The sequence below is a fragment of the Rattus norvegicus genome, chromosome 2 (assembly GCF_036323735.1).
Source record: "Rattus norvegicus strain BN/NHsdMcwi chromosome 2, GRCr8, whole genome shotgun sequence".
Lineage (NCBI taxonomy): Eukaryota > Metazoa > Chordata > Mammalia > Rodentia > Muridae > Rattus > Rattus norvegicus.
This window is the reverse complement of record NC_086020.1, coordinates 9,334,386-9,350,436: the sequence shown is the minus strand read 5'-3', so window position 1 is coordinate 9,350,436 and position 16,051 is coordinate 9,334,386. Positions and strand designations below refer to the sequence as shown.

General features: G+C 37.3%; 1 protein-coding gene across 21 annotated transcripts in view; it reads right to left on the bottom strand.

The window, feature by feature from the left end:
• Arb2a (ARB2 cotranscriptional regulator A) overlaps positions 1-16,051 on the bottom strand; it is a 464,298-nt gene that overhangs the window by 403,555 nt on the left and 44,692 nt on the right. For all 21 annotated transcript variants that reach the window (XM_063281474.1, XM_063281479.1, XM_063281481.1 and 18 more), the window contains 2 exons: positions 14,172-14,273; positions 12,271-12,371 (listed from right to left, as the gene is read on the bottom strand). In XM_063281474.1, the coding sequence (XP_063137544.1) occupies positions 12,271-12,371; positions 14,172-14,273 (203 nt within the window). The remainder of the gene's footprint in view (positions 1-12,270; positions 12,372-14,171; positions 14,274-16,051) is intronic.

Here is a 16,051-nt window from a genome sequence, read left to right as displayed (position 1 = left end):
GCTATTAATGCTAGCTTCTACTCTTAAACAGCATTTATACTGTGTTAATATTAGAAGTAATGAAGACATGACTTAGCTCTATATAAAAAATATACAAGTTTTATGCAAATACCACCCCATCAAATGCTGGGATTTGGTATGCCAAAGGACTGCTAAATACCAAACCCTAGTATTAGAAGAGTACAGAAGAAAATGGTACTGTGAGAGAAGTAAGTAAAGCCTACCAGTGCCAACCAGCTAGCCCACTAACAAGCCACAGTCTCCTTCCCATTTCCAACAGGTTAGTTGTTTCCTTTAATATTTATTTTTGAAATTTTCACGCATGCAGAAAAAATGAAAAAAGTATGTTGAGGTTTTGTCTTCTACTGTCTATTGTAATGCTAAATGCAGACATCCAAGATCTGGAGTTGGGGTAGGAACATAGCACCTGTGACCCTGCCCTCAATTTAATTCTGATTGGTGAATAAAGATTCGGGCAGAAGAGATATAGGCAGGGTTTAGGTTTCATGGGCTTTCCGGGAGAGAAGGACCACAAGGAAGAAGAACTTGCAGGACAGAGGGAAGGAGAGGTGGCCATGGGTTAAGATCAAGAGCATGGCCCTGAGGGCTGCCTAATTAGAGCTAAGAACAGCAGAGATGAAGCATAGTAAGTAATAAAAACTCAGGATTATCCACAGAAAAATACATCCTAACAGAGGGAGGGTCGGCAGATGCCCAACTCTTGTGCTGCTTAAGGCTGTGGGTGCGTGTGTGGTTTTCATAGTCCAGGAGGTCAATAACTAAGGTGGGAAACAAACCAAGGGCCAGGCAATAATAATAGAATAAATAACTTTATATGTACCACTTTTTACTCTGATTGAAAAACTGTTAATATTTTACCATAACGGCTTTTGTTTGGTTTTGCTTTCTTGGTTTTTTATTTTATTTTATTTTATTTAGACAGCATTTCCAAATGTAATCCAGGTTGGCCTTGAAGTCTCAGGCCTGTGGTCTCAGCTTTCCAAGTGCTGTTCCAAATACAGCTAGGCTTCTTTTTATTTTTGCATTTTTCTCTCTTTTTAAATAAGCATTTAAAATAGCTTTCATACATCATGACTTTCTCCCTAAATGGTTTGTATGTATCTCTTAAGAATAAGAGCATAATGCCTTAATATACCATAATGCCTTTATCTCACAAAAGAAAATTAACAATCTCCCAAAAATGTCCCTACAAAGTATCTGCCTTAAAACTTTAGAGTATTAGTTTTTGAGCCAAGAGGCTCCCACCAATTGTAAATATTCATGTTTATATGCAATATACTAGTGATTTTAACTTTGTTTTCATCAGAAGAATTGACAACTAGAACTCCTTTTGAAGAGAAATGTTCTTCCTCTTATAATTGCAAGAAATCTTGATCTTAAAATGATACTACTATACAAATTACCTAACATCCTTTCATCTAAAGGAATTAGTAATAATTGATGACCCTTATAGCAATCAATTTTAACTGAATCCACTAGATCTGGGATCAATGAAAGATCCTATCTCAATATTAAAGTGAAGGGCAATTAAGAAAGACATTATCTAGTATTGACTTCCAGCCTACACAAGCATGCTCACATGCATCTACAAGCAGATGTATACACGGATAGAGACACACAGACACAATTATATCAGAAGACTTGGTGGGTTTTATTAGTTTTTCTACTACATGATTCAGAAGCAAGGTGTCTGTCAGCTGGACACTTACTTGGAGACTGCTTTAAAAAAAGAGCAATCCACTTCCAAGAGTTTGGTAAAACCTATTCACAGCAGTGGTAGAACTGAGAAATACTTCTTGATGGCTGTCAGGTAGGGGACCACCCTTAGTTACTTACTGGTCCTTGCACTGGGGCCCTGCAGCTCTGTTCCAACAATAGAATAGAGAATATTTCTCATGCTGGCACTATATTTTGATTCTCCTATGAGGAGTTTACTCTCCAGATTTTGTTCTTTGTTTGGTTTGGGGTTTGTTCTGAAATAAAAACATGGTAGGAAGCACCCCACGAGCAAACTTGAGCCGCGGGACCACAGGTAAGACCAACTTTTCTGCTGCAAGCGACCTGCCTGGTGAACTCAGGACACACAGAGGGAAAATTCCTCTAGGACATGGCACTTCCGGTAGTTAGCTGGAGTCTCAAACCCGCTGATTACTGCCCAGAGCAGCTCTCTACTCCCAAATCCCGTGGAAGAGAGACCTCACCGCCTGGTCAGGTGGGCACTCCTGAGGCTGCAGAGCGGAAGAGACCACAATCACTGCCCACCCCTGCTCACATACCTGGCCCAAGAGGAAACTGTATACGGCCTCTGGGTTCCCGTAGAGGAGGGCCCAGGAGCAGCAGGTCCACTGCATCTGAGACACCGCCAGAACCTGAAGGGACCTACCAGATAAACAGTTCTATGCACACAAATCCCATGGGAGGGAGAGCTAAACCTTCAGAGAGGCAAACACGCCTCTGACGCCAGAGGAAAACACCAAACGCCATCTGGAACCCTGCTGCACAGAAGCTCCCGGAAAGGGCAGCGCAGATCTTCCAGGTTGCTGCCGCCCCGGAGAGCTCGTAGGCAGCACCCCACAGGCAAACTTGAGCCTCGGAACCACAGGTAAGGCCAACTTTTCTGCTGCAAGTGACCTGCCTGGTGAACTCAAGACACAGGACCACAGGAACAGCTGAAGACCTGTAGAGAGGAAAAACTACACGCCCGAAAGCAGAACACTCTGTCCCCATAACAGGCTGAAATAAAACAGGAAAACAGATCTACAGCACTCCTGACACACAGGCTTATAAGACAGTCTAGCCACTGTCAGAAATAGCAGAACAAAGTAACACTAGAGATAATCTGATGGCGAGAGGCAAGCGCAGGAACCCAAGCAACAGAAACCAAGGCTACATGGCATCACCGAAGCCCAATTCTCCCACCAAAGCAAACACGGAATATCCAAACACACCAGAAAAGCAAGATCAAGTTTCAAAATCATATTTGATCATGATGCTGGAGGACTTCAAGAAAGACGTGAAGAACTCCCTTAGAGAAACACAGGACAACATTAATAAACAAGTAGAAGCCCATAGAGAGGAGTCGCAAAAATCCTTGAAAGAATTCCAGGAAAACACAATCAAACAGTTGAAGGAAATAAAAATGGAAATAGAAGCAACCAAGAAAGAACACATGGAAACAACCCTGGATATAGAAAACCAAAAGAAGAGACAAGGAGCTGTAGATACAAGCATGACCAACAGAATACAAGAGATGGAAGAGAGAATCTCAGGAGCAGAAGATTCCATACAAATCATTGACTCAACTGTAAAAGATAATGTACAGCGGAAAAAGCTACTGGTCCAAAACATACAGGAAATCCAGGACTCAATGAGAAGATCAAACCTAAGGATAATAGGTATAGAAGAGAGTGAAGACTCGAAGCTCAAAGGACCAGTAAATATCATCAACAAAATCATAGTAGAAAACTTCCCTAACCTAAAAAAAGAGATACCCATAGGCATACAAGAAGCCTACAGAACTCCAAATAGATTGGACCAGAAAAGAAACACCTCCCGTCACATAATAGTCAAAACACCAAACGCGCAAAAAAAAGAAAGAATATTAAAAGCTGTAAGGGAAAAAGGTCAAGTAACATATAAAGGCAGACCTATCAAAATCACACCAGACTTCTCGCCAGAAACTATGAAAACCAGAAGATCCTGGACAGATATCATACAGACCCTAAGAGAACACAAATGCCAGCCCAGGTTACTGTATCCTGCAAAACTCTCAATTAACATAGATGGAGAAACCGAGATAATCCATGACAAAACCAAATTTACAATATATCTTTCTACAAATCCAGCACTACAAAGGATAATAAATGGTAAAGCCCAACATAAGGAGGCAAGCTATACCCTAGAAGAAGCAAGAAACTAATCGTCAAGGCAACAAAACAAAGAGAAGAAAAGCACACAAACATAACCTCATATCCAAATATGAATATAACAGGAAGCAATAATCACTATTCCTTAATATCTCTCAACATCAATGGCTTCAACTCCCCAATAAAAAGACATAGAATAACAAACTGGATATGCAACGAGGACCCTGCATTCTGCTGCCTACAGGAAACACACCTCAGAGACAAAGACAGACACTATCTAAGAGTGAAAGGCTGGAAAACAAATTTCCAAGCAAATGGTCAAAAGAAGCAAGCTGGAGTAGCCATTCTAATATCAAATAAAATCAATTTTCAACTAAAAGTCATCAAAAAAGATAAGGATGGACACTTCATATTCATCAAAGGAAAAATCCACCAAGATGAACTCTCAATCCTAAATATCTATGCCCCAAATACAAGGGCACCTACATACGTAAAAGAAACCTTAAAAAGCTCAAAACACACATTGCACCTCACACAATAATAGTAGGAGATTTCAACACCCGACTCTCATCAATGGACAGATCATGGAAACAGAAATTAAACAGAGACGTGGACAGACTAAGAGAAGTCATGAGCCAAATGGATTTAACAGATACTTATAGAACATTCTATCCTAAAGCAAAAGGATATACCTTCTTCTCAGCTCCTCATGGTACTTTCTCCAAAATTGACCATATGATTGGTCAAAAAACGGGCCTCAACAGGTACAGAAAGATAGAAATAATCCCATGCGTGCTATCAGACCACCACGGCCTAAAATTGGACTTCAAAAACAATAAGGGAAGAATGCCCACATATATGTGGAAATTGAACAATCCTCTACTCAATGATAACCTGGTCAAGGAAGAAATAAAGAAAGAAATTAAAGACTTTTTAGAATTTAATGAAAATGAAGGTACATCATACCCAAACTTATGGAACACAATGAAAGCTGTGCTAAGAGGAAAACTCATAGCGCTGAGTGCCTGCAGAAAGAAACAGGAAAGAGCATATGTCAGCAGCTTGACAGCACACCTAAAAGCTCTAGAACAAAAAGAAGCAAATACACCCAGGAGGAGTAGAAGGCAGGAAATGATCAAACTCAGAGCTGAAATCAACCAAGTAGAAACAAAAAGGACCATAGAAAGAATCAACAGAACCAAAAGTTGGATCTTTGAGAAAATCAACAAGATAGATAAACCCTTAGGCAGACTAAATGAGAGAATACAGAGAGTGTGTCCAAATTAACAAAATCAGAAATGAAAAGGGAGACATAACTACAGATTCGGAGGAAATTCAAAAAATCATCAGATCTTACTATAAAAGCCTATATTCAACAAAAATTGAAAATCTGAAGGAAATGGACAATTTCATAGACAGATACCAGGTACCAAAGTTAAATCAGGAACAGATAAACCAGTTAAACAACCCCATAACTCCAAAGGAAACAGAAGCAGTCATTAAAGGTCTCCCAACCAAAATAGCCCAGGTCCAGATGGGTTTAGTGCAGAATTCTATCAGACCTTCACAGAAGACCTCATACCAATACTATCCAAACTATTCCACAAAATTGAAACAGAAGGAGCACTACTGAATTCCTCTATGAAGCCACAATTACTCTTATAACTAAACCACACAAAGACACAACAAAGAAAGAGAACTTCAAACCAATTTCCCTTATGAATATCGACGCAAAAATACTCAGTAAAATTCTGGCAAACCGAATCCAAGAGCACATCAAAACAATCATCCACCATGATCAAGTAGGCTTCATCCCAGGCATGGAGGGATGGTTTAATATACAGAAAACCATCAACGTGATCCATCATATAAACAAACTGAAAGAACAAAACCACATGATCATTTCATTAGATGCTGAGAAAGCATTTGACAAAATTCAACACCCCTTCATGATAAAAGTCCTGGAAAGAATTGGAATTCAAGGCCCATACCTAAACATAGTAAAAGCCATATACAGCAAACCAGTTGCTAACATTAAACTAAATGGAAAGAAACGTGAAGCAATCCCACTAAAATCAGGGACTAGACAAGTCTGCCCACTCTCTCCCTACTTATTCAATATAGTTCTTGAAGTTCTAGCCAGAGCAATCAGACAACAAAAGGAGGTCAAGGGGATACAGATCGGAAAAGAAGAGGTCAAAATATCACTATTTGCAGATGATATGATAGTATATTTAAGTGATCCCAAAAGTTCCACCAGAGAACTACTAAAGATGATAAAGAACATCAGCAAACTGGCTGGGTATAAAATTAACTCAAATAAATCAGTAGCCTTCCTCTACACAAAAGAGAAACAAGCCGAGAAAGAAATTAGGGAAACGACACCCTTCATAATAGACCCAAATAATATAAAGTACCCGGTGTGACTTTAACCAAGCAAGTAAAAGATTTGTACAATAAGAACTTCAACACTCTGAAGAAAGAAATTGAAGAAGACCTCAGAAGATGGAAAGATCTCCCATGCTCATGGATTGGCAGGATTAATATAGTAAAAATGGCCATTTTACCCAAAAGTGATCTACAGATTCAATGCAATCCCCATCAAAATACCAATCCAATTCTTCAAAGAGTTAGACAGAACAATTTGCAAATTCATCTGGAATAACAAAAAACCCAGGATAGCTAAAACTATCCTCAACAATAAAAGGACTTCAGAGAGAATCACTAATCACTATCCCTGAACTCAAGCAGTATTACAGATCAATAGTGATAAAAACTGCACAGTATTGGTACAGAGACAGACAGATAGATCAATGGAACAGAATTGAAGACCCAGAAATGAACCCACACACCTATGGGCACTTGATTTTTGACAAAGGAGCCAAAACCATCCAATGGAAAAAAGATAGCATTTTCAGCAAATGGTGCTGGTTCAACTGGAGGTCAACATGTAGAAGAATGCAGATCGGTCCATGCTTATCACCCTGTACAAAGCTTAAGTCCAAGTGGATCAAGGACCTCCACATCAAACCAGACACACTCAAACTAATAGAAGAAAAACTAGGGAAGCATCTGGAACACATGGGCACTGGAAAAAATTTCCTGAACAAAACACCAATGGCTTATGCTCTAAGATCAAGAATCGACAAATGGGATCTCATAAAACTGCAAGGCTTCTGTAAGGCAAAGGACACTGTGGTTAGGACAAATCGGCAACCAACAGATTGGGAAAAGATCTTTACCAATCCTACAACAGATAGAGGCCTTATATCCAAAATATACAAAGAACACAAGAAGTTAGACCGCAGGGAGTCAAATAACCCTATTAAAAAATGGGGTTCAGAGCTAAACAAACAATTCACAGCTGAGGAATGCCGAATGGCTGAGAAACACCTAAAGAAATGTTCAACATCTTTAGTCATAAGGGAAATGCAAATCAAAACAACCCTGAGATTTCACCTCACACCTGTGAGAATAGCTAAGATTAAAAACTCAGGTGACAGCAGATGCTGGCGAGGATGCGGAGAAAGAGGAACACTCCTCCATTGTTGGTGGGATTGCAGACTGGTAAAACCATTCTGGAAATCAGTCTGGAGGTTCCTCAGAAAATTGGACATTGAACTGTCTGAGGATCCAGCTATACCTCTCTTGGGCTACACCCAAAAGATGCCCCAACATATAAAAAAGACACGTGCTCCACTATGTTCATCGCAGCCTTATTTATAATAACCAGAAGCTGGAAAGAACCCAGATGCCCTTCAACAGAGGAATGGATATAGAAAATGTGGTACATCTACACAATGGAATATTACTCAGCTATCAAAAACAACGACTTTATGAAATTCGTAGGCAAATGGTTGGAACTGGAAAATATCATCCTGAGTGAGGTAACCCAATCACAGAAAAACACACATGGTATGCACTCATTGATAAGTGGCTATTAGCCCAAATGCTTGAATTACCCTAGATGCCTAGAACACATGAAACTCAAGAGGGATGGTCAAAATGTGAATGCTTCACTCCTTCTTTAAAAGGGGAACAAGAATACCCTTGGCAGGGAATAGAGAGGCAAAGATTAAAACAGACACAGAAGGAACACCCATTCAGAGCCTGCCCCACATGTGGCCCATACATATACAGCCACCCAATTAGACAAGATGGATGAAGCAAAGAAGTGCAGGCCGACAGGAGCCGGATGTAGATCTCTCCTGAGAGACACAGCCAGAATACAGCAAATACAGAGGCGAATGCCAGCAGCAAACCACTGAATTGAGAATAGGACCCCTGTTGAAGGAATCAGAGAAAGAACTGGAAGAGCTTGAAGGAGCTCGAGACCCCTCATGAACAACAATGCCAAGCAACCAGAGCTTCCAGGGACTAAGCCACTACCTAAAGACTATACATGGACTGACCCTGGACTCTGACCTCATAGGTAGCAATGAATATCCTAGTGAGAGCACCAGTGGAAGGGGAAGCCCTGGGTCCTGCTAAGACTGAACCCCCAGTGAACTAGATTGTTGGGGGGAGGGTGGCAATGGGGGGAGGATGGGGAGGGGAACACCCATAATGAAGGGCAGGGGGAGGGATTAGGGGGATGTTTGCCCGGAAACCGGGAAAGGGAATAACACTCGAAATGTATATAAGAAATACTCAAGTTAATAAAAAAAAAAAAAGAAAAGAAATAAAAACATGACGAGTCTGTTTATTTTCCCTGTTCTCATACCAAAGGGAGAATGCCCATGTACTAGTTCTTGTAAGATATGAGCAATTAACACTCTACTGGGACTTACTCATCTATATTCCTGCCAACAATATATGAAAAACCTGCTTCTATAAAGTCTTATCAAAATTGTAAGTCAGGCTAAATGTAACGTCACATGTTTAAAATTATTTTCCTATCTCTCTCTATGAACTGTTTATTCATGACCTTTATCCACTGCTGAGTTTGAGGGCATGTGGGATAATGGGCTTTGGGACTAATTTTTTTTTCTTTTTCCTATGTTGGCTTTTATTTTATTGTTATTTTTTACTTTATCTTATTCTTCTAAGGCTTTAAAAGAACAAGCACTCTTGAAGCTTTCTTGCTATCTGATTAACAAAAGATTCTAAGGTGGCAACACTCATTTCTTGCTTCAAGCTAGAATTAGCCATTTCCTTAATGAACTCGGGTTGCTTTAAAGCAGTAGTTTTCAACTTTCCCAATGCCATGCCCTTTTAATACAGTTCCTCATGGTGTGATGACCCCTAAGCATAAAACTATTCTCATTGCTACTTTACAACTGTAATTTTGCTACTGTTATGAATCTTAATATAAATGTCTGGTACACAACTCCTGTCACAAAGGGGTCATGAGCCACAGGATGAGGACCACAGCTTTAAAGGAAAGAATATTTTAAGTCACATCATTTCTAGGATGCTGTTTCAAGACGATTATCAGTGCTATGGACCTGCTACATTTTATCTAGGTTTTTAATTCATGTGAAATTCACTCAGTGTACATTATAATAAAGAGTCAGGTTATAAATTCTATGGATGACTATCTACTGAAGCAAGGTGGTATTTTCTTCTAGTGCTTTATGACTGCAACATAGAAATGATATCTCCAACAGTACTTGGACTTCTCCTCTATTTCTGGACTTTGTCACCAATTTAATTGCTCTACATATCTCTTCTTATGCCAATGGTGGATTGCTTTTAAGAAATAGAAAACTATTTCAGGGCAAATTTTTTATTGTAAAATGTCTATTTACTAATGTCATTGCAGATACAGCATTCCACTTGAACGAATGAATGTTAGAGTGAGGTGCAGTCAGAGGAAACTTCATCACTTCTGGGCCAAAGCATTAAATTTGATATCAGTGATCATAAGGAGAAAGCAGACAAAAAACAGTATGGAATTAAACTACTCTAATAAGTAAAGTTCAAAGGTAATTTCAAAATATCCTTAAATAATATAGTTTCTTTTTCTTCCAAGTTCCAAAAAGTGCATGACAAACTTAAAGAATATAAACTGATAGCAAGGAACCTACTGATTGCTCAGAACATTAAAAATTCATATTATGGAATTTATACACTTATGGAGTTTATATTCAAATATTTGAGCACTGAAAATAATAACTGAATTTAAGCTGCTCATTATATATACTTCAGTATTAAAAACCTCTGTAAGATTCAACTGCCCACAGTCTTTAAAAAAAACTTAGTGAGGGCTATATATTGTTCAAGCCATATTGTGCATAGCATAAGCATACATACATACTAGCACGAGCATTTGTTTGACAACTATGTGACTGTGAATATCAAGTATTCTTTTGTATATTGTGGCACTATGTTCAGAAAACGAACTGATCTCTCAGTTTATTTTACCTACATAATAAGTTTGATTTCTATAGAAATGATAGAATTTCAGGAACAGGTGTGATAATATCCTTAAGAGAAGTGACATAACTGAAAGCACATATCTATGAACTCACAACTGAAGATAAATCTGGGGAAGATTCAGTAACGAAAGAATCAAAACTATAAGAGATTTCTTTTAGATTGTTGGAAAAATTGGTTTCCTTAAAACATCAACCTTACCAAAGGCAACACTGGGAGTATAGTAGCTCTTACACTCCGCACATCCACTGCTGAGGTGAGAGGACTGCCAGACCTCTGCTACCCAGCTCTGGCTAAGATGCTCTGCACTGATGGTCTTCATGGAACTGCAGAGTCTGGCCAACATAAGGAACTAACTATTTAAGTTACACAAAAATTTTACTTGACTTGTCCGCACTTACACAATAACTTCCCCTTCTAAATTATCATGATAACGTCTGAAGCTTGCCCATGAATGTGAAGGTAAATCATTTTTTTGTTTCAAATAAACTCTGGCAACAGATACTTTTGAATGGGATTATTTAATAGGAACTAAAACAAATACATTTTTAATTTTAGCTTTAGAAATTGCAAAAAAAATTAACCTCATTTCTCTAATAGAAAATCTAATCTTTTGTATTAAATTCTTAACAGAAATTTCATAAAATTCATACACTGCAAATTATACTAAATATATGTATTTGCATAATACTAAATTATTCATCAATAAATATGAAAACACAATTTGTGTAAAATGTTTAAAATACACACAAAATAAATATAGGGGTTGGAGAGATGGTTTGTAGCATTTGCACTCACATGGTACCTAGCAACTGTTTGCAAAGGATCCTCCAAAAGGATCCAAAGTCATCTAGTCTTTGCATGCACATGGTACACATGTATTCACATAGGCAAAACACCCATACACATGTAATTAAAACAAATACATCTTTAAATAAATAATGAAATAAGTGAACTAAGTAAGCTGATGAGTAGTAAGTACAGTAAGAGAAGGAACTTGTTAGAGTTAGCTATCTCCTCCCACTAGGGAGTTAGATTCATAGGAAGCATGTTACCAGCACAACTATCTTGATGGTTCTTTCTCTACTTTTATTTTAATTTAAATCGTACTAAACATCATTCATTGTAAAGTCACCTTAGGTTACTTTTATATAGGACAAGATAGGAAGACAAGAAGAATCAGATGAAATAACAAATGAAAGAGAGGCTCTACAGAATATGGTGGACAACATCCTATATCAACAATGGGGTCTTATGGTAAGGGAAGACGAACTTTTCAAAACAACTTAAGAAATAAGAACAAGGTGTGAATGGAAAACAACAGTATGTTGATTACACTGGATATGAAATCCTGGTTCAAAAATGGGAATCAATTAGTGAAAGATAGGTCTATAAATACATTTGATTCTACAATTACTGCAAATAAACTCATTCACTATAGCAACGCCTGTGAAACTGCTGATACATAATTAGACCTCATACAATTCATTACTCAAATACATAAAATGGAACTCAGGTAGTGATCTTATGTAGCACACTATGAAGAAAAAACCATTCTAAACATAAAACCGAAAGGCAAGGTGTTATAGAACGAACCTCATAATGAAAAAACTTTCCCTTTCCCATTCCACAATTTCTAAATTTTATGTTAATGAGTTATGTCTGCTTTAAGTCAACATAGTAGGAACGACAATGGATTGGTATGTGACACCAAGTGATCTATTGATGTATGAAGCAATAACTTAAGTAAACATTGATATACAAAATGTTACAGGCTAGCCTCTATTACATATTTGCATGTATACATAACAACAATTGAAGAAACAGAAGCCATGAATTTGAGAAACAACAAGGGAGGAATACATGAGAAAAGTTGTAGAGAGGGAAAGAGAGAAAATTATATGATTATATTTTAATTTAAAATATTCTTAAAGAAACTTTTGAAAATGAAGTACTCTGAGTTTTGTAAGCATTTCAGAGAAAAGAAAACAGTATACTGACATACCTCACCCAGAGCTTCATATCTTTTCTGGTTCCACCTGTGTAAGTCTTCTCGGTAGTTAAAAACAAATGGTTCTCCAGTTTTTATGTGTCTTAACTGCCCCTCTACAAGACAACAAGCAACATTCCAATGATTTAGGATAGATTTTTCATAATATGGATGTTCTAATAAATAATGTCTTATAAAATTATAACTTTCTTAAGTATTTGCTTTTTTCCTGATACTTTGTCTTCAAATATCAACAAACCTATTAAGTATATAAGTCTGGTCCCTAGGAATTTATAAGCTAGACTTGATGTTCATATCAATATTTTAAAGTAAACTGAAACCACTCAAAGGCCAGTAGGAAAAAGAACTCCTACCAGATAATGCCATGAAAGGTCCCAGGAGTGAAGATTGAAGGACCGGGAGACCATAAATGTTGAAACTCTAAGCAATTTTTCAAAGCATTAGACAAGAATCAATGAGAGTCAGCAATGTAAAGCTGCCACCATGATGTATACAGACAATGGGGTCAAGAATGATGTGGCAACATAAGAACACACTGTGGGGCTACCTAGAGGGAAGAATGGAGTTCAGAACTTTGATAACATTTTCTGCCTGAGCTAACATTGACACCTCAACAGGAGGAGTTTAACACCAGTTTAAACCATCCAATCAACTCATTCACAACACAGGGGTTCACGGACAAGTATTAATGAGCTTTACTAACAATTTCAAGACCTGGTATTCAAGCTGAAATCAATACCAAGATATCCTAGCTATCCCCCTTTCCATATTTCCAACTTACTAAATCAGATTATCTGACCCAGAGCAAGGAAAGTCCAAATAAGGCATGTGGGGCTCCTCACATACCAGTAAACATTTGGTCATAATATTCCCACTTTACATGATAGTGAATTATAGGCCTGTGTGCTATTCTTCATGGAAACGTGCCTCATATAACAAAAAGTAAGTTTATTTACCATTAACAACCATCTAAATCACAGTATCCCATAAAAGACTCTTCTCATGGCAAACATTAGTTTCTATTTACAAAAGGTTTAATTATCAGCCGATTTACAATGAGAAAAGATAGACCATCTGCCCTGTTTCTTTCGCCAGGAAGATTCTAGTAATCAGAAAAAAAAAAAAAAAACAGGACACAGTCAATTGCTTTAACACTTTCTCCTGAAAAGACAACAAAATATTACTATTTAAACATGTTTTATCATATAATATTGTTTTTAAAAATAATATCTGAAAACGACCAAAGTTTCTACTATCTTCTCTATAAAATCACTGAGTGTTTAATTATACCTATATGTGACATGGAAGGGGGACTCACACAGTGATGAGCGATCACCAATTCAGTAGCTATAAAGCAACAGAAGTAAATGATGACATCATGCTACCTGCCCATAACAGCAACAGCCTTCGAATATAATAATGTATGCAGGAGGTAGGCCTTTTTCCACAACTCCAGTAAAAAGATTATCTTATTCCAAACCTTAAAAAGTTTTAATCAGAAAGGTCCCTAAAAAATAATGGGACAGCCAGTCACCTCATTTAAATAGCACCTTAAAGAATATATCTTTCTATATAATTTAATTAGGAGTCTCCAGGTAGATTGGAGTAGAATGTTCAAATTCATGTCCTTCAGTTTATGTGACTTGACAACTATAGAAAATTGATCCTTGATTCTTTCATTTGCGTGAAGGATTTCACTAGGCAAAGAAAAGTCATTATCTCTCAAAATCACTACAAAATATTCTAGTTAAGACTTATGAGAGTAGTTAATGCATTTCTTACAATTCTATGAGTCCTGATAATCAAGCTACACATACTCATATGTATGTCTAATACATCCACTTACTTTCATTAAACTACACATACTCATATAGGTGTCTAATGTAGCCACTTACTTTCATTAAAAGCATATTCAAAGCCTTCCAGTGTATCTGGAAAATCAAAAGGTGGTTCGTCCTTTTTCATGAGTTCATTCAAATCGATCCTAGACAGCAAATCTAGAAAAAAAGTCATATGGATTGATATGAAACTGACTCAGGATCATTCTTCATAGTTAATACAAGAGGAGACTTTATTCTTTTAATCTAATAGATGAATTTCATCTGTTACTTTAACTGATAATGGAATTAAAATTTAAGTTCCAAAACTTCTGTTTTTAACTGAGTAGTTTGATCTAAGACAGCATTAACATAAGTCCTTTCCAAATCATAATCCCCGAAACAATCACAACTTGGATTCTCAAAATAACCTACTTAAATGATCAACCTTCTCTTTCAAATCAGCTATTTGTTTCTACCTCATTAACTTTAATCTATGGTTTCAAAGCTTTAGATATTAATAAGACACTTCAAAGACCACTAAATTTTACACATAAATGAGTTATAGTTTGTAAAAACAAAAACTCATTGTAAACACAGCAGTATGATATTATTGCATATTAATCCATTTTATGTGAACTATTAAAATGAGACATGTTGACTAGAAATGTCTGGTTGATACTAAAACAGTTTCTACTTCTCAGAATACTGAATGGCACATATCAAGAAAGGATAGCCAAGTTTTAATCCCAGCACTAGGAAGGCACTAAGTAGTTTAAGGCTAGCCTGGTCTACCTAGTGGGTTCCAGGCCAGCCAAGACAACATAGGAAAACTTTCTCTTAAAATGAAATAACAACAGTAGGCCAGTAAGCTGCTTCTTAAATAAGGAAAATGTTAAACTTTGTTTCATGAATAATTATATAGTGATAGAAAAGCTGAAAGATGGTACAAAGTGCCTAGGTCCCTTAGCCCAATTTCCCCTAATATTACCAAATTGCATCACCACAATGTATTTGTTAGCTTAAGACCCTGCACAAAACTATTCAAATATTTTATCAGAACTACCTTTGATTTGGGTATATCTACTATTTTCTCTGAAAGGATCATGTCTGCCTGCCTGCTCCGGTGCCATAATCTTCTGAAGGGATATCGGAGATGACTACAGTCCTTATTACCACATTTCAAGTAGAATGTAACATGCACAGAACATCACTGATGACACAACCCTTCAACAGCTGGCTGAGATGGTGTCTGGCAGGCAGCTCCACTAAAGCATCAGCATTTCCCTTTATATGGCATACACTCAGAAGTGACTGAGTCCCACCAAGTTTTAGGTGAAAGCAAAGGAGTCATGCTCTATCTTCCAAAGTAAGAAACACTGGCCCACATCACTGGTCATTCTTCCATACTGGCATACATTACTGGTTATTCTTCAGTGTAGAAGTTGACATCACTTTCTCCCTTTCCATAACTATTCCAAAATTGTAAGGTGTTAGAGACATGTATGTCATACTGATGAAGGTAAATCTCCAGTAGAGTATAACAATCTTAAATGTGTCTGTACCAGGGGAGACGCTGAAGAAAATCATAAAGACCATAGCTAAAAAGTAGACCATAATTAAAGTTGGACATTACAACACCTATCCATATTAATTTATAGAGAAAGAACACAGGAAACAGATCAATTCAAACTAATTTATATTTACATAACCCACTAAATAGCCATTTAACATCATTTTATGCTTCTGGTATTCAACATTTATTTTTATTACATTTTAAATTACAATATAATTACATCATTTCCACCTTTCTATATCCTCCCTCCAACCCCTTCTATGTCGCCTCCCTCTAACCCTTTCCATGTCACTCCCTCATCCCCCCTCTTTTTTATCATTGTTGTACATATATAAATGCAACCTGCTGAGCCACTTAATGTTACATGTGTGTATATGATTTC